Source organism: Babylonia areolata, chromosome 14, assembly GCF_041734735.1.
Source record: "Babylonia areolata isolate BAREFJ2019XMU chromosome 14, ASM4173473v1, whole genome shotgun sequence".
Taxonomy (NCBI): Eukaryota; Metazoa; Mollusca; class Gastropoda; order Neogastropoda; family Buccinidae; genus Babylonia; species Babylonia areolata.
The window spans coordinates 11,858,220-11,883,717 of NC_134889.1; the positions used below are offsets into that span (position 1 = coordinate 11,858,220).

The 25,498-nt window shown below is 43.2% G+C and overlaps 1 protein-coding gene across 1 annotated transcript in view; it reads right to left on the reverse strand.

Annotated features, from left to right (window-relative positions):
• Positions 1-308: 308 nt before the first annotated feature.
• LOC143289818 (STING ER exit protein-like) overlaps positions 309-25,498 on the reverse strand; it is a 58,574-nt gene continuing 33,384 nt past the window's right edge. Inside the window, exons 5-7 of the mRNA XM_076598982.1 lie at positions 20,889-20,978; positions 20,436-20,528; positions 309-11,556 (exon numbers count right to left, since the gene is read on the reverse strand). Of these exons, the coding sequence (XP_076455097.1) occupies positions 11,503-11,556; positions 20,436-20,528; positions 20,889-20,978 (237 nt within the window). The 3' untranslated portion in view covers positions 309-11,502. The remainder of the gene's footprint in view (positions 11,557-20,435; positions 20,529-20,888; positions 20,979-25,498) is intronic.

Genomic DNA, 25,498 nt, shown 5'->3' on the forward strand with positions numbered 1-25,498 from the left:
ATCAAAATCTAATCAGGTTCCCGCCCACCTACACCGGTCACGTTTATATCAGCGTGATCAGTATGATTTATTCTATTTTAACGTGAAAAGAACGGTTTTGTTGCATTTTGACCACTTTTGTATCTGTCTTGGACTACGTGTGTGTGAGGTTTTCAGGCAGCAAGAGTCGCGCGGCCACGCAGCAAGATCGCCGTTGCCGCGCGTCAAGTTTTTCGATAGCACTTGTCCTATTTCCCCATGACAAAAGCGACAGACGTGCGTGGAGCAACCAATCACGAGACCCGCTCGTTTCACGTGAGCCAGAATGGCTGACATCGTTTGGACTCGATTCATTCGTTTGACGTTGCTCAATTAATCATGAATGCAAAATGTTTTGGAAGTAAACGATTTGACTGTTTGGATGAACACATGTCTGTTTAAGAGTGATTTCTGTGAGTGCCCCAGAAATGTTGACTTACTACTTTGAACATCAACTCACATGGTAACGTTTGTAATTCCTGCATGAGAATATTCAGAGAACGAAAGTATCTTTGACTGAAATTGTAAGGATAAATGGATTTCCAAATAGCTTTTAGAGCTTACACACTTCTTCTTTATTTCCACACACACATCATGTGCAAGTACACACACACACACCACCACCACCACACACAAAAACACAATTGAACATTCACAGAAACCCTACTGAACACAAACACACACCGCACCACACCACACACAAACACTACTGAACACACACACACACATACACACACACACACACACACACACACACTATACCACACCACACACAAAAACACTACTGAACTCTCACACAAACAGTACTGAACACACACACACACACACACACACACACACACACACACACACACACACACTGTCATTCCTTCATTTACTCCTTCATCCACATGCTCACCATGTAGACACTGAGAGCACATAAATAACAATAGACATAATAATACATGAATATGTAAAATCGAATATTTGAGTTCTGCAATTTTGACAGTTCACTGATCCTGCAGTAATGTGCTGGGATAACCAACAAATCAACTGAAACAAATATTGATTGCAACCATAACTCTTTTTTTTTCTTTTTTTCACTGGAGTGCTATTTTACCAATACTGATGATAAATGTTGGTTGCAACTTAAATTGATGCTGACAGCATCTAAGTGTGACTATTTCCCCATGAAATCACAAATATTAGCATGAAATTATGATCAAATGTTGGTGAACTACTGAATGTAGACAGCATCTTAACTTTCTTATCAATCATAATTATGATTTGATATTATCATAACATAGTTTTTTATATCCATATTAGTTAATATGCATGGCTGACCAGATATTACAATATTAAAATATATCCCATACAACAATCAGTTGTTTGTAAGCAGGCATACAGCATATGTTAAGCTGAGTAAAACAAAGTGTGAGATATATACATGTGGTAAACTGACTGCAGGTTAGTGTGATTTTCAATTTATTTTCCCCCAAGTGAAACAAATACTTAATGCAGCATTTTTTAATATGTGGAGCTTTTCTCGATACAATTTACAAATGTTGGCAGGAACCTAAATAATATGTTTGTAAGCGGACAGAATACAAATATTATGGGATTTGTGCTGACTATAGCTAAGTGTGACTCTATTTTCTCAAACAAATAACAAATATTAACAGAATGATTAGTGTTTGGTAAGCAACTGATTTCAGACAGCATTTTAACTTCCCTTCCTGTCATAGTTCTGATTTGATTGTCTTTTGACATAGCTTATCATCCATCATAGGTCTGAGTGCAATCAAAGACTTATCTGCCTGATTTCACCTCCAGCCCCTACCTTCACCTAAAATAAACATTTCACAGCAGTTTGTTCTTACAGTATTTGCCAAATGACTTGTCATTATGTATATCAGTGTTTTTATAACACTGTTTGATAACTTAAACGCCGTTGATTAATATCAGTGTGTTTTGATGTTTTCAGTTTAGTTGTAACTTGTGTTACTGCATATTGGAGAACTGTCAGTTCAACACAAATATATGATTACATAATTGATTTCTCCTTCATGTTCTGAATGCAGTTGTAATTTATTTTCTTTCTTTTCAAATCAAAGTTTGGAACTGAAAAATTTTGAAATCTGATTGCATCTGCAGTTATATCAAGCAGTTTATTGGTATGAAGCTGTGCCACTGATGTGGAGAAGAAAAGAACTGTCACAATTGCCTGTACAGGATTCTCACATATCAACACTAATGTAAATGAAAGATGCAACAACCTGAAATTGTAAGGATAACTGGATTTCCAAATATCTTTTTGAGCAATACACACTTCTACTTTATTTTCACCCACACATTATGTGCAAGTGCAAGCACACACACACACCCACACACACACAACACCACACCACACACTCACACAAACACTACTGCACACACACATACACACACCACACCACACCACACCACACACAAAAGCACTATTGAACACTCACACAAACACTACTGAACACTCACACACACACACACACACACACACAAACACAAACACACAGTCATTCTTTCATTTTCTCCTTCATCCACATGCTCACTGTATACAAATATCATGGGATTTATGTAGACTGCAGATAAGTGTGACTATTTTCTAATCCAAATCACAAATATCAACAGAATGATTGGTGTTTGGTAAGCAACTGATTTCAGATAGCATTTTAACTTCCCTACCTATCATACTTATCTGCCTTATTTCAGCTTCAGCTGAAATAAACATTTCCCACAGTTTGTTCTTACAGAGTTTGCCAAATGACTTGTAATTATATATATATCAGTGTTTTAATAACACTGTTTGCTAACTTACACACCATTGTATAATATTAGTGTGTTCTGATGTTTTTAATTGTAACTTATGTTACTTCCTATTGGAGAACTGTTGGTTCAACACAAATACATGCTTACATAATTGATTTCTCTTTCATGGTCTCATTGCAATTGTAATTTCTTATCTTTCTTTTCAAACCATATAGTTTGGAACTGTAAAATGTTGGAATCTGATTGTGTCTGCAGTTATAACAGGCACAGTTTATTTTATGAAGCTGTGCAACTTATATGGAGAAGAAAAGAACTGTCACAATTGCATGTACAGGATTCTCACACATCAACACTAATGTAAATGAAAGATGCAACAACCAGGTTTGGTTCCAATGTAAATTCTTCTTAAACAAATTATTACATTTTCTTATATATAATATAGTATATGTACACTTTTTGTATCTGATTGTAAACATCAACACATAGAGGACACACACACACACACACATATATATATAATATATATATATGTATGTATATAAATAGACAGATAGATATACTCACACATATTCTCTCTCTCACTCTCCAGTCAAAAGATCACTCCACCAACTCTCTCTCTCTCTCTCTCTCTATATATATATATATGTGTGTGTGTATACATACATATGATATATATATATATATATATATATATATATATATATATGTGTGTGTGTGTGTGTGTGTGTGTTTGTGTGTGTGTGTGTTTAAAACTAGATTTGTTTATTTGTGATTCTGCACGCTATGGCTGTGTCTGGTCACCAAGACAGGAAAATACTGCAGCCAAGTGTCTTTTGCATACCATGTATACCATGTAATGTTTTTGTTATTTCCAGTGTGATAGGAAAAGAATCTTAAAATAAATAAATGATTTTTTTTAAAAGATGAAATAAATGAACGATTGATCAAATGATTGATTTTGCAATGAATATCAATATCATGCATGGAAAAGTGACTGAATAATAACTAATAGACAGGTAAACTGGATAGAGTGTGCGATGAATAAATTCAAATAAACGTGGTGATGTGTCTGAAAAAATGTCAAAAGAAAATAAAGAAACAAACGGTATAAAACATAAAACAACAAAAGCATGTTATATCTTTCTGTTGCCCCATTTCAAATGTAAAAAAAAAATGTTAAAAAAAAAAAAAAAAAAAAAAATCACCAAAAACAACAAGAGACGAAGTTTTTTGTTTTCTTCCTCAGAAAAAGTGGGGCGTATTTTCATTGCAAATGTCAACCATAACTTCCTCTTCAGTAGCAATAATAATTTATCGTCAGGGCGACACTGACAGCACGTGACTTTCCAAATATGGAGCGTGATGCGTGATGCCTGGGGAGGTTTGTCGCGCATGTTCGAGCGACATGCCTCGTGACAGGTTTCGAGCGTCCGCGCGACAATGTAGCGCGGCATCAAAAACTGATGCGCGGCGGCACTGACGCCCCTGGGCGGCGGGCCTAAATCAGTCAACGTGGAGTCCCATCTTTTCTGTACACTACTAATTGATAAATCTTTGTTTGGTACTTCTAAACAGATCATGTACATATGTGGTTATGTTCCACCTGAGGGATTGCCTATTTACATTTTGATGTTGGAAATGGAATTAATTTACTGGAAGACTTCATATGTGATTGTTTGCTTTCCACTCATGACAATGATGTGTACTTGATGCTCTGTGGTGACCTAAATAGTAGATCCTCAAATATTTTGTGTGATTGTGAAGATAAATCGATTGATATCAACGACCATTATTCGAGCAAACAGACATTCTGAAGATACCGAATTTAACAATCATGGTAAACTGTTGCTCAATATGTGCACTGTTTTAGAATTGTGTATTTTGAATGGCACGTGTGAGGGCAACCTTCAGGGTCGCTACACGTACGTCTCTGACAACGGTAGCAGTGTGAATGATTACTTCTTAGTATCATGTGAGTTATTTTCTGAAATCTCTGGAAAGTGTAAACTGAACATGTTAGACAGAAATGAATCAGATCATATGCCATTAGAACTGTATGTTTACTTCACAAATGATGATAAGTATGGTACACAAAAAAAATAATTGCAGTTATGCAGTTGAGAAGTTTGTGTGGGATGAAGAATATGCTGTTCTGTTCAGTAACACAATGTGCTGTGATGAAATTAAAACTCAAACAGATATGGCTATGAATTTGATAGAGGTTGATTTTAATGATGCACTTATTGTATTCAATGATTGTATAAAGAGTGCAGGTAAGTGTATGAAGAAGCAGGTACGTTTTAGTAATAGTGTTAAGAATGAGGACTGGTATGATAAGGAGTGCCATGACAGTAAAAGAAAGGTTCGCAATTTGTTAAAGAAATTTCGGTGTACTTTGTCTGTTCCTATCGTCAATTATATCGTAAAACCATACAAGAATATAAACTAATGCTGAAGAGAAAAAAGAAACAATTTAATGATTCCTTATTACCTGAATTACGTCAGTCTGTAAATAACCAGAAAATATTTTGGGACTCAATGCGCAAAATTTCAAAGAAGAAAAGACAACCTGTGAATAATATCAGTATTGATACATGGTTTCAACATTTTAAACAGCTACTTGAGAAATATAGAGATACTGATAATGATTTATTTCAAGACCATGTTCAATCTGATATTGGTGATGTTGATCTCGGCAATGCTGATGATAATTTGAATCATCCTATTTCAGTTGAGGAAATTTTGTTTGCTTTAAGGAAGTTGAAGAAACAAAAAGCTGCTGGGCCTGACGAGATCATAGGGGAACTATTGACAAATGCATGCAAATGTAATTCAGTAACAGACTTTCTGGTTAAGTTTTTCAATTTCAATATTTATTCGATAAGGGGATTTATCTGGAATGTTGGACAGAGTCAGTTATTCTTCCATTGTATAAGAAAGGTGACGTAAAGAATCCTAACTATTACAGAGGTATATCTTTATGCAATGTGTGTAGTAAATTATATAGTGCAATTATTAACAGGAGACTACAGGAATGGGTGGAGGGAAATAATATTACAGGAGAATTTCAAGCTGGGTTCAGGCAAAATTATTCTACTATAGACCACAAGTTTACGCTGATGGTTTTCATACAAGAATAGTTTTGTTTAAATCGCAAATTGTGCATGGCTTTTATTGGTTTTGAAAAAGCATTTGACTCCATTAATAGATGCTTTCTTTGGCCTATCTTGTTTAAAAATGGTATCTGTGAAAAACTGTATAGATGTATTATGAGTATGTCTGACTGCGTGAAGGCAAGGGTACGTTGTGGTGCTGCTTTGACAGAATGTATATTAGCTGTACGTCTGGTGTTAAACAAGGACATATTTGCAGCCCAGTCTTATTTTTGCTATTCATAAACGAGTTGACAGTAGAAGTTGTCAACTGTGGAAGACAAGGTGCCACATTTACTGGTGATTTTCTGGAAATTTTTATTCTTCTCCTAGCAGATGATATTATATAAATGTCAGAAACAATAACAGGATTACAAAATCAGCTAAACAGTCTGCAACTCTTCTCAGCTGCTTCTCTTCAGCTAAATGTTAATATGGATAAAAGCAATATAATAGTGTTTAGAAAGGGTGGATATCTTTCCGTAAGGGAAAGATGGACATATAATGGATTGATAATGCCTGTTGTAAATGTATATAAATATTTAGGTTTGTATTTTTCAACACGTTTAAGCTTTACTTTTGCCTGTAAAAACCTGACAAGCAGAGCTAAAAGTGTATTGATAGGTGTTATATAGGTGTTTTTATGTCCTTACTTTCCTGCACTAATAAAGGCTTTTGTGTTTTATATTCAGTGGGAAGGTCTTACACTATCAATATTTGAGAATGATGCTAACTACAACATCGATGGGTTTACTGCATACGAATATGTTACAAATGCTACTACATTAACTAGAATAAACATAACATAAATTGTAATCGACAGACCCCACACAAACTGACGGAGGTGAACATCTTGGAATTAAGTGCAACAATGTGCAGCATTCAATCAATAATTCGCACTAACATATAACTGACAGGAGGCGAAGAAGGCAGCTTTTTTTTTTTTTTATTCAGAGAGATTTGTGCACTGGCCTAATTAAAGTTTACTGTATAGATGTCCCCAACAAGCACACAATTAAACAAAATTGATTTTCCAGGCAAAATATTTTGTTAGTTACATCATGTCGCATTGCACATGCGCGAAGGGTCAACTTTGACCGAAGCCAACTGTGCGTCTATTCATTGTAGTCCGTGGAAGCGTGTAAAACACGCAGTACCCACCTTGAAAGATGCATTAAGTTTTTTAATAGTAATATAAACTTCAATATGTCTGTTTATCGTATTGTTCAGAGGCCTAGTACAAATCTACTTAGCAACTCCTAGCAGACAGTAATGTTTTGAGGTACTGATGGGTGTTTTGGCAGCCCGCAGCCTGTCTAAAATTACCTGTCGCAGTACAGTCCATTCAGTTGACACAAAGGGGCAACACGCTGGTGTTATTAAAATGCAAGTGGTCGTGCCATGGCTCAATGTCATCACAAAGTAACCCATGTTAAATGAAACGGAACAGTTTCAGAAATGCAGACTATCCAATACTTTTCGTTTCGGGATTCCCCTTATTTTTTTCACAGTTCTGAAAGAACAAGTGTGTAACAACTACACTGTTTATTTACTCTGATCACATGGTAGGAATAGTTAGAAAGTACTGTAGGCTTTTGAGGCAAGGTGTAGCTTCGACAGTTAGTTTGACGTAGCATCTGTCTTACTCAGGTCAGTAAAATCCTTGATGTTTAACTTCAGTCAAACATCTCATCACACACACGCAAGCTCTTGTTTAGTGCTGCCAGTGGGCCTGTTAACACATATATCAATCCACACATCGATCCATGTTTGGACTGCATCGGGAGTGAACAGCATAGCCGGAAACGAGGCATTTGCAGAGTTTTATGCATTGATGTGAAGTAGAATAGCAATAGCTTCAAAAGTGGAGAATGCTATGCCTGAGTCTGAGTAAACAGGTCTGTCAAAGCCAAAGAAAACATACATAAAAAAAGCACCACTGCAGAATGGACAGCTAATACCCCATCCCAGTGTTTAAACAGAGCAAAACAACACAGACAATGTGATTATTATTATTATTATAATTGTTATGAGCATTTACGCCTAATCTTGAAAATAAGCCCAAGGCATTTACAAAACAGAACATGTATGTAAATATCAAAAAGGAAAAATTTACACAAGATACCAAACATTATCAAAAATTATTCATCCCCCCCAACACACATACACCCACATCCTCAAAAAAACACGAGCACATGCGCACTCACACACACATCATAGCACAAAATCATAAATAGTACACAACCAACAAATTCTGAAACTATCAAAACTCAAGTCACTCACTAATACTGTAATAGTCATTTTAGTTCATGCTGAAAGAGATGAGCTGTTGAGAATTATTCAAGAGGGGAAAAGGTGGGTCTTCAGACTAGATCTGAAAGATTGCAGTGAAGATGAATGACGGAGAGGCAGAGGAAGTTGATTCCAAAGAATGGGGGCTGGGTATAAAAAACTGTGTTGGCCATACGTTTTGGTTCGAGCAGGGGGATCCTAAGCATGTGGGTGTCAGAAGAACAGCGGAGTTGGCATGATGGTATGTAAGGATGAATGAGATCAGAAAGATACTGTGGACCAGAATCAATGGACTTGAAACAAGATGTGATCAAATTTAGAGGAACGAAAGACAAGGCGAGCAGCATGGTTCTGGACTCTCTGAAGTCTAGCAATGAGGTAGCTGGGTGAACCGACAAGAAGGTAATTAAAATAATCCAGGAGAGTTTTGGTTGCACCTTCAGTCAGGAGATGATGAATGGATGCAATTTTGCGTATTTCAAAGTAACACAGTTTGCATATATTTGCAACATGCTGCGGATAGGAAAGAGACTGGTCGAGTATGACACCAAAATTGCGGATGGAAGAGGAAAGAGGAATGTCAGTGCTACTGAGGGAGACTGAGGAAGGAAGATAGACTGAGTGGCAAAGTACATCAAGGACTGCGGAAAAAAGAAAAACTAAAAGTGTCAAGGCTTGCACGAAACAAGAAAGGGAAATGAACTGTTTTTTTCTGAACTGGGAAGGCAGAAAATAGAGACTATTGTGAAGGAAGATAAAAGGCAGAAATAAAGAGAGCAATAGAAAAGAGGAAATTTCAAGTAAGGAATTTCTAGAATGCAAGGATACTATTTATACTGAAAGAAAATGATACCATTTTTATCAACTGCAAAATTACACATACAAACTTACCTCAGTAAGTGATGTATAATTGTAATTCTATTTTAAAAAATATGTGAGGAATCCAATCATCAGACAGCTTTGTATCGAAACACCACTCTTGTTGAGAGCTTTGCCACAGATGGCCGTGCAACTAAATATACTTCTTCAAATAATCATGTTTGGTTCACCGTGCTGAAATCCACACAGTGGTATTTCTTTTCAGTTCCCTCATTTCAGTAGTAATTCTCTTCAGTTCTCTATTTCCTTTCTCTTGGGAACACTCAGGTAAGGATATATATGAGGTTTATGAATTTATATATATATATAAAATCTTTTTTTTATTTCACACTTCAGTAATTGTTTACTGGAACTATTGAAATTAGCTTTCCCATTTTTATATTAAGATTTTTTCTTTGTGGATACTGTCACTCAAAAAGGTACAACAAAAAACTTCTCAAAACAGACCTAACTTGCAGCTTTTTATGCATTAATTATTACACATGCCACGCTTGACTCAGACTTTATCCACACTAGCTCTGCCCGCTGAGAACAACATGCCGAAGTGTGAGATAAGACGGATCTCTGATTCGCCCCCCCCCCCCCCCCCCCCCATACACTCAGCAGTGTTCAATTAATGGGAAACTAATCAGAGTTTCTTGAGGGACCAGGCTAGGAAAAATTGAGTTATTTCCCCTCGACCGTTAACAGCGTGAAAGGTTTTTTTTCTCAATCTTTCTTGACTGGGTCGGGGGTCGCGAATGTACTCCCTAAGTGAGGCTGTCAAAATTGTGACAGAAGAAGGATCAGACATTGAACATGACATCCTAGACACTGGTGACGAATTCTCTGATGATTTTTCTGATGATGATGACATTCAGTTAGTACCAGATGATGATTTTGAAAGTGACGACGAAACATTGCTGACTGACCCCTATGACGCAGACACAGAAATCGACAGTCACACAAGTGACGGCCATACTGCAAGACATGATGACTTGATGACTGTAGATATTGACGATGAAGAACAAGAGTACTTGTATGAGTGGGTAAAAGACCTGACAAACTTCCCACTGGCTGCACCTTTCACTGGGACCCCAGGACTCTCACTGACTTTCCAGACACGTCCACTCCTGTTGAGGTGTCTTTTTAGAATTTGATATTGTTGCTAATTTATTTCTTGTGTAAATAATGTTGATTTTTACAATTTTTAACGAATAATTTTTATAGATTAATGTAAAATTATCATTTTCTGTGTGTGCACTTATCAAATTGTGTAGTGGTGTGTCTGTGCAATGGGTGTGTTAGTGTATTATGCATGGGCATGTCTGTGCATGTGTGTTATTTATACTGTCACTCCTGAATTATTATGCATGTGTATATGTTATGTAATATTACTGATGTTTATTTTGCATTTGCTTTTTTGCCCTTTTTTGCAATACATGCAAAAGCTTTTTTTCTTTTTTTCTTTTTTTTTCTTATGACTGCATTGTCTGTTGCAGAAATTCGAATTACTTTACACGCATGAGGAGCAGATCTGCCAGACACAGGAGCTGACAAGGAGCAGCAGACCAGGAAAACACAGAGAGGGTGCAAGGTGTGTTATGCCAAACACAAAGCACAAGGAGCACTATGTCAAGAGCTGAAAAACGCAAAAAAAAAAAAGCCACACAATCATGTGCAAACAGTGTAAAGTGCCCCTCTGTGCTGTTCCATGCTTTGAGGTGTTCCACACAGTCAAGGACTACAGCAAATAATAATCTAGCTGCAGCAGAAATGTGTAAATAGGTTTTTTTCTTCTTTTTTTCAAGTGATGGATTTGTATGGTTTTGCGTTTTCTATTTTTCCAGTGTTGTGATATTTTATCTGATTCTTTTTAACAGTTTATTGTGCAACATTTGGCTTTAAACTGATTCATGAGAATCAGGGAACCTTACTGTGTACAAAAATCATCTTATGCTTCTTTGTGGATTAGCTGATGAATATGACATGCCTGGTGAGTACAGTATACCTATTTTTCAATTTTTTTTATTTTTCAGTATTTAGTGACACAATTTAAAATATTTTTAAAAAAATTTAACAGCATTTAATGAGAAAGCTATTTGAAAACGTTAAAAGAGGAGATAGTAAACTTTCTAGTGATATATAATTTGTATGTCTTTGTCTCTGTGTGAAAGTGTGTTGAATTTTTCAAATATGACCGTATTTGCCCGTCACAGCAAAACTACATGAGCTATTTAACTATGTCTCCACAGAGCTAAACATATAAAGTCACAGTGAATCAAAAATCACACTCTAAAAATTCTTAAACATCATTCCTGTCTCCCTTTTTCTCTCTTCCTGTGTCAGGCTCTTTCATTTCCTCTCTCTCCCTCTCTTGGAATGTTGTCAATACACACTACTTGTCAATCAGAGTTCCCTTCGGTCTCATCTTTTTAGCTTCTTCTTCAGCCTGAAACCAACCAAAATGTGCATTTTTGTAACATACAGCAATATTCATAACAACATTTGTCAGAAAGAATTAAACTATTTTCCTACACCATCATAAATCTTCCAAGCTATCAATGTATCATCTTCATGCCAGTCTTCAGCCAGTTTATAGCATGGAGTGAAAGTGTTATGGTAGCGTGAAAGGAAATGGTTTGATCTGGAAGAAAATCAAGGAGAGACAGGTGGAGGGAAAGGTTGAAAGCAATCTCTCCACCATCAATCAAAACACCACTCAATCATGTCAAATGACACAAGATCTGCCTCCAAATATAAGAATTCCCATTCTGCTTAAAAAGTTGTATCAGCAACTCTGGTGGAATGGCTGATGACACATGTTTTGGTGTCATATACTGTACCATGTCAAACTGATGCAAACTAGGCCTATTGGTTTGCTCTGCTTGGCCAAATTTCGCGCAGCTAACAGTGAAAAGACGCCCCTCTTTGCCTGGTCCGCTCTTAGCCAATCAAACGCCTCTAACAGCTATAAGCGCTGAATCATTCCTTTGGCCAAGGCTCTCCATGCCATCTTGTCAGGTTTTCGCTCTGTCTCGTCTAACGCTTTTTTTTGGCTATTAAGCGTGTTCATTTGGCCTTATTTTGTTGTATGCGGCTTGTCTGTACATTTTTCTTACATTCTGTGTACTTGTTTCGACTCGGCCCCCTCAATTCGTTCGTATTTTTCTACCTCTGAGTCGATCCTGTCTTTCCTTTCTCTGTTGGGATCGAATTTTCGCTGGGTGCCTAGGCGTGGTACCATGCCTCGTATGCCATCCTACGAAGGCAGGGATCATGATGCTGGGAGGGATACTCGGCAAGAGGCTCTCCCAGGCCCGGAGCTCATGATTCCTCCCGATAGGGACCGCGGCGATGCGTCTTCAGACACTGATCGCGGAGGGGACGCTCATTCCAGTAAAACGGTCCTGAAGGGGACCGGGGGAAGAGGGATACGAGCATTGCCTCCCGAGGTGTCCCAGCGCGAGGCAGGTAGAGGGGGGAGTAGCACGTCCTCTTTTGGTGGTGGGGACTCGCGGCTGGGTGCGAACTCCCAAGGGGAGGCCGCCCCCCGCCGTTACCCGGGTCCCCACACGGAGACGGCCCTCAGGGGCCCCAGTGCTGTTCCCCCTCCTCCCTTCTCGGTCGACCCCCCTCCCCCACCTCCTTCTGGGGGAGAAAAACATTTGGTTCCGGGGGGGGGGGGGGGGGGGGGACCTCCACTTTGCCCACCCTGGGCCAAGCCACCCCAGTCTCCCCACGGGAGGGGATTCAGGGCGCGTGGCAACCTGCTCTGCAGGTCTTCCCGCTATCCGGCCGGTCTCCCCTGCTGGGGGAGTCCCGCGCATGTCAGGCGGTTCCGGGCAGTCAGACCGCCCGCCTTTCGGCGTGTCTGACACCCAAGTCGGACCTGACCTCCCTCCGACTTGGCCAGGCTTTTCCCTTCAGCGAGGTCAAGGCGCCAGTGACCCTTGGGGTTGGGGTCACGGGATGGCTGGTGCCCACAGGTGGTATCCCCCATTCTACCCGTACTGGGGCGCACCTATGGTGCATGCTGGGTTACCGGGAGGACCAGGGACCAACCCCTTGTCCACTCCCCACTGGACCCAACCCAGCACAGATCACAGGGCGACACACACAGCCCCAACAAGAGGGATTGACTTCTCATCGGGCAGGTCGAGCTCCTCGACCAATATTACCACTACAGCCTCAAATTGGTCCTCTGTCAACACACAGGTGACCTCCACGGTCACAACGGCTTCCTTTTCAGGACCCGCTCAGCCCGTGGGAGCCTGCTGTTCCCACCTACCCAGCCCTCGGTCCTAAAGGGAGATGAGTGGGTATTTGTCCCCTCACAGCACTCGTGGGTCCCTCTGGCGTCCAGGGACGCCCTCTCTGAGAAGGTGTGGCACCCACCATCCCAAGCATGGTTGGACCTACGGTCCACACGCTCCCCACCCTCTTCAGGTGTCAAGGACATAACAGCGGAGGCCAGGGTCCCTGCTCAGGATCGCCCCAGCTCATCCCGCTGGGCTGACCACAGCCCACAGGACGCCCCCGTGGGTACATCCACTTGGGATGGCACCCAGCAGGGGATGGACTGTGAACAAGAGGGGGAGCCCCTGTCTTCGGATGAGGACGAACAAGCGGATGAGCACTCTTCGCCCCCATCCCAGGGGGACAGATTGAGCCCACGCCTCCCTAGGGACCAGCCTGAACCAAACTCGGACTTTGCCGAGCTCGAACTGACCCTCCCCAATAGGGTCATGCATGCCGAATCAGTCCCTCAGGCAACTTTGTCACCCTTAACCCTCCTTCGGCCATGTGACTCTAACTCCAGAACCACAAGGCGACTCAGAGTGCCAAAAATGGCTCAGGAATGGCTTAATAAGCCAGCCCGCACCGTCAGGGGTGCTGCTTCCATCCCTCCTCCATGCAGGGAGTCCCTCTCTGCCCCCGGCGCTTTTTCCCCAGGCAAGTTCCTTAAAAACTCCTCCAAGGGAGGAGTGTGGTCCTGGTACACACAGGACCACCCTGCCTACAGGGAAGCAGAGCCCTCCGCGCAGGACAGGATGTTGGTCTCTCAGTGCACCACCTTCCCCACCTCAGCTACTCTTTCCTTTAAGACATTAGCAGAGTGGGACAAACTGGCCTGCCGCTGCCTCCTCGAGGTTTCCACGGCTTATACCTTCTTTGACGCGTTCCTCCACAGGGCCAATGAGCTGTGGGAACAACGTCCGGTTAATCAGGACACGGAGTGTCCTTCCTCTGTCCCGCCTGGCCTCTTCTCAGACCCGAGGTTAAACACTTTTGGCAATCGGGTAGCGTCTGGTCTCACGGCAGCTGCAGACACAACTACCAGCCTTCACTTCAATACTGTGCTAGCGCGGCGTGATGCCGTTCTCCGCCTCTCTAACATTCCAGTAGAGGAGAGGGCTGCCCTGCGGTCCATCCCAGCACAGCAGCACTCCCTCTTTGGCCAGTATGCGCCGCATTTTGTCAGCCACAGGGCAGAGACAAACAGGGAGGTGGCCTCATATTTAGCCCACTCCTCCCAGGGGCGCCAGGGTTCTATGCCATTGAAGAGACCCGCCACCAGGGCCCCTCCATATACCACGCCTCCTAAGTCAAAGCGGCGTGCGCAGAATCAGCGGCAGAGGAACAAACCACCTCATGTCCGTCCAAGCCGACCGGCCATGCCCAAGGCCAGAAGGCAGCACCCCCAAAGACTGGGCCCCGATTCAGCACCGCCAGTCGTTCAGCCCCTCCAAGTAGGAAACTTGTCCCGGCATGCACATCAGTGGCGTGCTCTGGGACTCAACGACTGGATTGTATCGGTGCTAGAGTCGGGGTACATGATCCCTTGGGTGGGGGACCGCCCCCCTCTAAGATCCACTCCTCCTCCTTATGTGCCCAGCTCGATGGAGCAGGAGAGCGTCTTAGAGAAAGAGATATCGCACCTACTCCTCATAGGGGCGATATCTCAACTCTCGGACCCGGGCCCCGGTTTTTACGGCCGATAGTTTATGATTCCAAAGGTCTCAGGAGGGTGGAGACCAGTCTTGGACTTGTCCCCCCTCAACAGATTCCTCCCCAAAATCAAATTCAAGATGGACACACAGGCACAGATTCGGGAGACCATGCAACAGGGCGATTGGGCTACCTCCATCGATCTGAAAGATGCTTATTTTCATATCCTCATCCACCCGGCATCCCGTCGGTACCTGAGGTTCATGTGGAGGGACAAGGCGTTCCAGTTCTCGGCCCTCCCATTTGGTCTGCCCCTTGCCCCTTTCCTGTTTACCAAGGTGGTGCGGGAATTGGTGTCCATCGTCCGGTCGGAGTCCATTCGGCTCTGTGTGTACCTGGACGACTGGCTTATTCTGGCCCAGTCACAGGCCCTGTGCCAGAGTCATACAGCCAGACTTCTAGACCTTTGCTCCCAACTGGGCTTCATCACAAACCAGGAGAAATGCGATCTGTCCCCAAGTCAGTCCTTCGACTTCTTAGGGATGAGATTCGACACGCGGTCTATGATAGTCTCTCCGACGCCAGATCGGTGGGACCGTCTGGCAGGCCTCCTCAACCACTTGCGCCATTCCTCCCAAGCAACAGCGTGGACACTTTCTTCCCTCCTGGGCATGATGGAGTCCATGGCACCTCTCATCCCTCTGGGCAGTGTTCTCAAGCGCCCTCTTCAGAGGGCACTCAGGTTACGGTGGTCCCAGAGCACTCAGCCATGGGATACCCTGATATGTCTGGGCAAGTGGTTCCTCGAGGTGACATCAGAGTGGTTAACCACCCCTCTTCTGACACAGGGGGTGCCCATAGCCCCACCTACTCTTCAGGTGGCACTATTCACAGACGCCTCCTCCCTGGGCTGGGGAGCCCACATGGACTCACTCCATGCAGTAGGGACTTGGTCCCCGGAGGAGCGCCTATGCCACATCAATGTTCTGGAACTGGAGGCAGTTTGCAGGGCTCTCCTGCACTTCATGGGGGAGGCCACTGGCAAGACCATCCGCTTGTTCACGGACAATACAACGGTCGCATGTTACGTGAACAAAGGGGGGGGAGCGCACTCGGCAGACCTCTCTCTGCGGACCGAGGCTCTCCTCCGTTGGTGCCACAGCAAGGGCACTGCACTTTCAGCGAGACACATAGCAGGAAAAGACAACATCTTGGCAGATGCTCTCAGCAGGTCCAAGAGTGTCATACACACAGAGTGGACCCTGGACAAGGACACCCTGCAGGGGGTGTGGGAACAGTGGTTCCGGCCGATGGTGGACCTTTTTGCGACAAGGTTCAACAAGAGACTTCCCACTTACGTCTCTCCGGTCGCCGACCCAGAAGCGTGGGCAGTGGATGCTCTCTCTCTAGACTGGAGCAGTCTGATTGCCTACGCGTTTCCTCCCTTTCCAATCCTGTCCAAGGTGATACGGAAAGCCAGGTTGGAACGCCCACAGCTGATCCTCATTGCGCCGAAATGGCCAGCCCAGACCTGGTTTCCGGTCCTTCAGTCCCTGACACATGTTCCACCCTGGAACTGGAAACCAAACCTCATCTGCTGAGGCAGCCTCGTTCGGGCATTCCTCACTCCAATCCTCAACTGCTCCAACTGCACGCGTGGCTGCTGTGCGGTCAGAACTGTCAGCATCACCATTGAAGTCTTCCACCCCTCGGTCAGCCTCTGTGTCGGCCGCGCTGACCCAGGGGGGTGCCTCCTCTGACCTCCTCTCCATAGTCTCCAAAGCCAGGAGGGATGGAACAGAGACTTTGTATGACTTTCGCTGGAAGAAATGGCTGCGTTGGTGTGCAGCTCAGAACATTCCCCCTACTAACCCTACGAGCATGCAGCTGGCCAACTTTCTGGCTCACTGCTCCTCGGTTCTCAACCTGTCTGCTAGTTCTGTGCGAGGGTACAGGTCTGCCATCTGTACCACTATCAAACAGCTAGGTGGTCCCGCTTTTGAAGCTGATTTCCTGCTCAGAGAGGTGGCTAGGGGCGCCTCTCTGAAGGAAGCTAGGAATCCCAGAAGAGTACCCCTCTGGGACTTGTTCCTGGTGCTGGATTTCATTCGAAAACAGCCCTTTGAGCCATTGGGGACTATTCCTTTTGACCACTTTCCTTCTGTTGCTGGCCACTGGCCGTCGTAGAAGCGAGATTCATGGTCTTAGTGGAATGCCACAAGATCTAGCATTCAACAGAGATGGTTCCATCACTCTTCGTTTCCTTCCAGAGTTTCTGGCTAAGAACCAAGACCCCGAGGTCCCTTCCCCCTCTCTGAGGGTCAGACCTTTGTATATTCTTACCCAAGATGATGAGGATAGGCATCTCTGCCCCGTTCGGGGTCTCAAATACTATTGGGATAGGTCTCGCCATAGGCGTTCTTCTCAGAGGCGCCTTCTCATCTCCCTCAATGAGAATTACAAGAAAGACATCGCTGCAGGCACCATTTCCCGCTGGGTTTCCCAAGTCATTCGTACAGCCTACTCTCATGCACACAAGGATATAAGTTGTCTTAATCCCAGAACTCACGAAATGCGGGCCATAGCTACTTCGGCTGCTTTCCAGCACTCGGTGCCACTGCAGCATGTCTTGGAGGCAGCCTTCTGGTGGTCTGAGAATCCCTTCAACAACTTCTACCTCAGAGATTTCCGTATGACCAGGGCTGACGGTTCCAAGGGGATTTCCTTTGTCGCGGCTAACACTGCCGTCTCGGTTACAAGGGCTCCCCATACGAACCAGTAGGCGTTGCCCTCCTCCATTTGCTTTAAATTCTGCATCAGTTTGACATGGTACAGTATATGACACCAAAAGGAGGAGTTTGTATTATACTCCATGTTTGGTGATACATATACTTACCATGTCAAACTCGAATGCCCGCCCGTCCGTCCCCGCGTCTCCACCGTGGTTCTCATGGGGCATTTTCTTTCATGGCCACGGAATGATTCAGCGCTTATAGCTGTTAGAGGCGTTTGATTGGCTAAGAGCGGGCCAGGCAAAGAGGGGCATCTTTTCACTGTTAGCCGCGTGAAATCTGGCCAAGCAGAGCAAACCAATAGGCCTAGTTTGCATCAGTTTGACATGGTAAGTATATGTATCACCAAACATGGAGTACAATACAAACTCCTCCTGTTTCAGCCCTAACTGAGGTGGCTCGTAGCTAGCTACTAAACAGGTGAGTGTGCCATGGGCTCAAATGGACCACTCAGTTGAGGATCATCCTCTCCAAAGATGTGTTTCTGGGAGTGTTATTCTAAATTCCTGATAAACATAGCAGGGCACTGTTCAATACAAAAGGAAGCATGAATACGGCTTTGTCAACTAGTCCTAATGGACCTCTATTACAGCACCAACTTATGTGGTCTTTCATGCCCCGATGACCTCACTTTTGATTTCACCTCCGCTTCAGTCTTCCAGTCAAGATCTTCTGTGTTGGTAGAATCAGAGGGGATTGTCACTAGAGGGACATGGTTGCTGTCTCCACAGCGGAGGTGATACTCACTCAGCCTGACTCCACAACCAAGTGATTTTTGTCATCAATTGAGGGCTTGCTTTGTACGTGCTTATGTTGAATCAGAACAGGCAAAACTGCACACTACCAAAGTGACTTGGTAGCAGAGCAGGATCTCCTCTGGTATGTGGCCTGGTGGCATCACATTGATACTACCTATGGATTACCTACACTGGTACTGTTGCAGACAAACCAGGATGTTGCTGCTTATTTTACTGTATTATTCTTATGTCAGAACAAAATTCTCTGTGTGAAATTTGGGCTGCTCTCCCTAGGGACAGCGTGTTGCAACACTGAGAGCGCCACTCTTTTATTTTTTTCTTATTTTTTCCTGCCTGCAATTTCATTTGTTTTCCTATCAAAAAGATAAATTTCTTTTTACAGAATTTTGCCAAGGACAACCATTTTGTTGTCATAGGTTATTTTACATACACTCTAATTGCATACTGCACATTGGACCTCGGTTCAACATCTCATCAGAATGATTAGCATCCAGATCACTGCTCAGGGTCTAGTGTAGGGGGAGAAAAATACTGGTGAGTGTAGGATTTGAACCAGTATGCTCAGTCTCTCACTTCTTAGGTAGATGTGTTACCACTTAGCACCACTCCACAGTGTTGGGGAACTCAGGTGGAGCAGTGTAGGGTAATGCCATAAAAATGGACAATGGGGCAGCAAAAAAATAAAAATTAAAAAAAAAACAGCCACCGTGGCGAAGTGGTTAGCGTCGCGGACTGACGGCTGGGAGGACGCGGGTTTGAATCCCAGCGGAGCCTCAGCAGCCTCCTACCCAGAGCTGAGTGTGCTGTGAGCTTAAATGGGGAGAGTGGGACCACACAGTTGAGTGTCATCCACTTCAAGGATGCGTCTTTGGGTGTGTTGCTCTAATTACCTGACCAACACTGCAAGTGTCTGTATCTCTCAGGCCTGGTTAACGCCGGGATATCATTATGACAGGAAGCGCAGAGTACAGCCTTGTCACGCAGTCCCAAACCAAAATGGACCTCCATAGCAACATCGTCATCATCAACGTCACCCTCCTCCTCCTTCATCGTCATCAATATAAACAAAATAGTCTCAAAGTCTGTGGCCTTTCATGCCCTGCTCTCATGGTGACCTCAGTTTCGATACCCCTCCACTTCCGTGCTTGGGATGAGTCCTGTCAATCTCGTCAGTGTCGGCAGATTCATGGGGGGCTGTTGTTTGAGGGACGATGTGGCGGTCTCCACTCTGGGAGGGACGCTCACTCAGTCTGGCTCCACGACTAAGCCATTATTGTCATTAGTAGGGGGGCTTAGTAGGTGGTGTCATAAGTATGTTAAAACAGAACAGGCACCACTGAACACCACTGAAGTGACTCAGCAGCACTGCAGGGTCTCCTCTGGTGTGTGGCCTCCTGGCGACCTAACATCGATGGTTCCCTGTGGACTGCTGACACTGGAACTGCGGTGGACGAACCCGGGTGCGGCCGTGTATGGGGGAATCTAAATGAGCGGCGTGGGAGTAATGCCACTGAAATGGAGCAAATGATGGGGCAGCAAAAAAAAAAAAAAAAAATTCTAAAAAAGAAAACAAAGAATGAAGTCTTAAGGTAAGACTGAAAGCTAAATGACCACAATCAAATTTATCAATTATGCAGATAAGATGTTTAAATGTAAATAACAGAATCACAAAATATCTTTCATATATTGATAATCTTGTCATGAGCTTCATTCATAGACAAGGGGCTGTGACTGACAGGCTACAGGAGTGAGAACTGGGGTGTTTATCAATTGCTTTATTGTCTGTAAGCTAAGGTCACTTCGATGACCACGTTCTAGTCCTCACTCACCTGTTCCAGGAGTTTGCGTTTACTCATGCCTTTCCTGACCAGCTGTTTCTCTATCACTTTGGCGTTGGCTGCATAGGAGTCGGCTATCTCTTTCTGCACACAGTATGTAATCAGTCATCAGTCAAATGTATTCACTGATACAGTATGTATACATTGGCTTCACACTCTTTCTCTCACTCTCTCTGTAATTCATTTGCTTTCAGTCTTTCTTTGTGCACATGTTCAGCATTTAAAACTGTAACATTACTGTGTGGCAACAAAGTTTAACAATTACTCTCAGACACTGTTCAGGAATGATCAACTCTTCTCCAGATCTGTCAATACCAGAAGCATACTATACAAGAGTAAACACGTATGATTAAATAACTAATCTAAATAAACTCTTCTGCTTAAATACAACCCATTTTTGATTAAAGAAAAATTCTTTATATCAATCAAACACAAAGTACTTACTGCTTCAATTTCTTCTTCTTCTTCATCGACTGTGGAGACAGTGACAGAGCTGAACTTGCCCATGTTCTTGGTGTGTTTGGTCAGAGTCACCTGGTAACATAATATCATCACCATCAACATCACTACAACAGTCATCATTGTGTATTGACATCGTCATAATAATCACCACACATTTTTCATCACCTTGATCTATGAACGCCTCAGAATAGAATAGAATAGAATATGTCTTTATTACCAAGTGTACCGGGGTCACAAGGAATATTGGGGGGTATAGTACATAACAAGGTACGAACATAAATCGAAAATCATACACAAACCAGATACAGTAGAAATTAGGATACATACAAGTGCATATCAATATAAAAACTTGTGCATACTCACACATGCACGCACTGTACACACACACATACACACTCACACACAAACACACACAAACACTCGCTCTCTCACACACACACACACACACATTTGAACAGATGCCGCATATTACATGTGGATGGGGCTGATGACCAGATCTTCAGGTAGATGGTTGTTGACTGCACAATTCTAGTTATCAAACTGGATTTGTTTGAGAGACAGGGCATTGACTGCTTTTGGGAAAAAGCTATTGGCGAAGCGATTGGTTTTCGTCCTTATACTCCTGTATCGTCGACTAGAGGGGAGCATCTCGAAAATCCCAAAAGCTGGATGTGATTCGTCCTGTTGTGCTTTCTTAACAATTTTTGTCCGTATTTTTCTCACATTTCAAATCATTGAAAATGATCAGTCCGAGAAATTTAAATTCGCTGATGATCTCTACTTGTTTGTCTTTACTGACAAGTGGTGAGGGGTCAGATCTGGTCTTCCTGAAATCTAAAATTAATTCTTTTGTTTTTGATACATTGAGTTCTAAGTTGTTTTGATCACACCAGCTAACAAATTCTACTCACTAGTGCTTCTTCCCTATATTTTGACTCATCACTGTTCGTAATCAGCCCTTCTAGAGTAGTATCGTCAGCAGACTTGACCATGGTGTTACATTCATTATGAGTTGCACAGTCATGTGTGAATAGTGAGTGCAACAGTGAGGATAGAACACATTCCTGTGGGGCGCCTATGTTGAGAATACATGTGGAGGAGGTGAGGTCACCAACTTTAACAACTTGCGGTCTGCATCTTAGAAAATCTAGGATCCAAGCACAATTGATTCAGGCTGCGAGATGTTTTTCAGTTTAAAATATAGTTTTGATGGTACTATTGTGTTGAACGCAGAGCTGTAGTCAATGAAAAGGATCCTAGCATAACTGTTAGGATTTTCGAGATGTCTGAGAACATGGTAGAGACCTATGCTAATGGCATCTTCAACTGATCTGTTGGCTCTGTAGGCAAACTGAAAGGGATCAAAAGATGGAGGAATGCAAGTTTTTAGGAATTGAGAATCAAGCATTCAAATGTTTTCTTGACGACTGATGTTAAGGCTACGGGATGATAATCATGAATACAACTAGGCTGTGCTTTCTTTCAAACAGGAATGACTGTAGATTTCTTAAAGCAGTGTGGTACCACACATGACTGAAAGGGACATGTTAAATATGTCGGTGAAGACACAAGATAGTTGGACTGCACACTTCCTCAAAAGGCCTGGTGAGATGTTGTCAGGGCCAGCGGCTTTTCTCATTTTCAGACGACTGAAGTGGTGTCTGACTTCATTCTCTTGGACTATGAAAGGGGGAGTGGGGGTGATTTTGGGTGCAACCACGTCAGAAGTAGACAATGGTTTGTCAAACCTGGAGTAGAATGTGTTCAGTTTGTCTGGAAAAGTTCTGTCAGTGATGTCGACTGTCTGGTGGGTCATTTTGTAATTAGTGATGTTCTGCAGTCCGGTCCACACATTCCTAGAGTTGTTTGCGGACGAAGGTTCTTTTAAATGTTTCCTATATAAAAATTTTGCCTTCTTAATGCATTTTTCAATATTTCATTTTGCCTTATTGTGGACTATTCTATCATTAGTTTTACAAAACACTCTGTCTTTTTGACTCACTTGTGTAAACAAAGTGTGTCTATGTTTTAACCCGGTGTGTGTGTGTGTGTGTGTGTGTGTATGTATGTGTGTGTGTGTGTGTTTGTCTGTCTGTCTGTGTGTCCATGGTAAACTTTAACATTACCATTTTCTCTGCAAATACTTTGTCAGTTGACACCAAATTTGGCATAAAAATAGGAAAAATTCAGTTCTTTCCAGTTATCTTGTTTAAAACAATATTGCACCTCTGGGATGGGCACAAAAAAAAAAGAAAAAAAAAGAAGCCAAATTATATGCAAACTGAATTTACTGTTATATTTATATATTTTTTATTCTCTAAACTTGGCACTTTGATCTGATATTCTGACACCCTCAAGACCCTCACCAAGACTAGCCAGCCAAGATCAGCTGTCATCAAAGATAAGGATGGCAAGCTACTGACAGATAGCGAAGAAGTCCTGAAGAGGTGGACAGAATACTGTGACGGCCTCTACAACTACCAGCTCAATCCAGACTCATCTATATTGCAGGACAACCCATGATCCACAGACTGTGAGGAAAATCTCCAAGTATTGAAGGAGGAGGTTGAGGCTGCAATACAGAGTCTGAAGCCAGAGAAATCCCCAGGAGTGGACAACGTCCCATCTGAGCTTTTGAAGTACGGAGGAAAGGAGACCACAGAAGCACTAACAATGCTATGTCAGAAGATCTGGACAGAAAAGAAGTGGCCAACAGAATGGACCCAATCGCTGGTGATTCCTCTACCCAAGAAGGGCAACCTCAAGCAGTGTCAAAATTACAGGACTATAAGTCTGATTAGCCACCCAAGCAAAGTCATGCTCCACATCATCCTCAACCAATTGAAATCCAAGGCTGAGGAGCTGCTATCAGAAGAACAAGCAGGCTTTAGAAAAGGGCGGAGCACTGTCGAACAAATATTCAACTGTCGAGTCCTCATTGAAAAACATCTACAACACCAAAGGGACATTTTTCACAACTTCATCGACTTCAAGAAGGCATTCGATCGGGTGTGGCACAGCGGCCTCTGGCAAGTACTGAGAGGCTTCAACATTGATGAAGGGCTCATTCAAGTCATCCAGGCCCTCTACGAACATTCCAGCAGCGCAGTGCTCCTCAACAATCAACAAGGACAGTTCTTTCGGACCACAGTCGGAGTCAGGCAAGGATGCCTATTATCCCCAATACTTTTCAACATCTTTCTGGAGAGAATTATGCAGGAGGCCCTTGAAGACCACCACACCACCATCACCATTGGCAGTAGGCCAGTCTGCAATCTGCGATTCGCAGACGACATCGACCTCATGGGGGGCACTAACACCGAGCTCCAGGATCTAACAAACAGACTCACGACAAGAGCAAGTGCTTACGGCATGGAGGTCAGCACAGAGAAGTCAAAGGTCATGGTCAACAGCACAACTAACATCAGTGCCAACATAACCATGAATGGTGAGCCCTTGGAAGAAGTGACCAGCTTCAAGTACCTGGGAGCAACCCTGTCCAAAGACGGCACCTGCACAGCAGAAATCCGAAATAGGATTAATTCTGCAACGGCAGCGATGGCCAGAATGAACAGGGTATGGAAGAGTAACATCAGATTCCACACAAAATTCCTGCTCTACAAGTCACTGGTGGTCTCCATCCTCTTATATGGATGTGAGACATGGACACTGATGGCAGAAACAGAAAGAAGAATCCAAGCATTCGAAACCAAGTGCTTGAGGAGACTACTACACATCTCCTACAAGGAGCACAAGGCCAATGACTATGTGCGGAACCTGGTCAGCAACCTTGTTGGGCCCGAAGAACCACTGCTGGCGACTGTCAAACGACGGAAGATGGCATGGTTTGGTCACGTCATACGACATAACACCCTCTCCAAAACCATCCTGCAAGGGACTGTAGAGGGAGGGCGCAGACGGGGGCAGCAGAAAAAAAGCTGGTCTGACAACGTCAAGGAATGTACCAAAATGACGATGCCAGATCTCCTCACGACAGCTGCCAACAGAACAGCGTGGCAAGCTATGACATCTTCCTCATGTCCCCCCAACGACCCCAGCGGTCAAGGGAATGAGTGAGTGAGTGAGTTCTATCAGGAACTTCTTTTGCTAAGCATGGAAGTTTTATTTCTTTTGCATGTCTTTGGTGCAGCTAGTAAAAAAGGGAAATTAATCTGTAATTAATGCTAGGGGGGTTAATTTGCTTTCAACTGATATTTCTCATCTTAAACATTACATTCTGAAATTATACTCAATACATAAAAAACTTGTGTGTTTTACTTTAAGTCTACAGGGCTTTCACTATGTTCATTCACCCAAGTGGTCTTTTTCGGAAAACACTAAAATCAATACTACGAGTGGACTTCATAGATCTATTGGCTGAACCCTGAAGGTCACGGGAAAAATCAATTGCATACACATATTTATACATATTCAAAGCGCGTGCTCATATTCCTCGCGTACACGAAGGACGCCATTTTGTTTCAAGCAGTTGACCTGCCCGTTCAATCCTATATTCAATCGACAATACACAATAACATATGATGGAAAGTTGGAGGAGACCGTTAAATATTTATTCAGAGAAAGATTTGTGA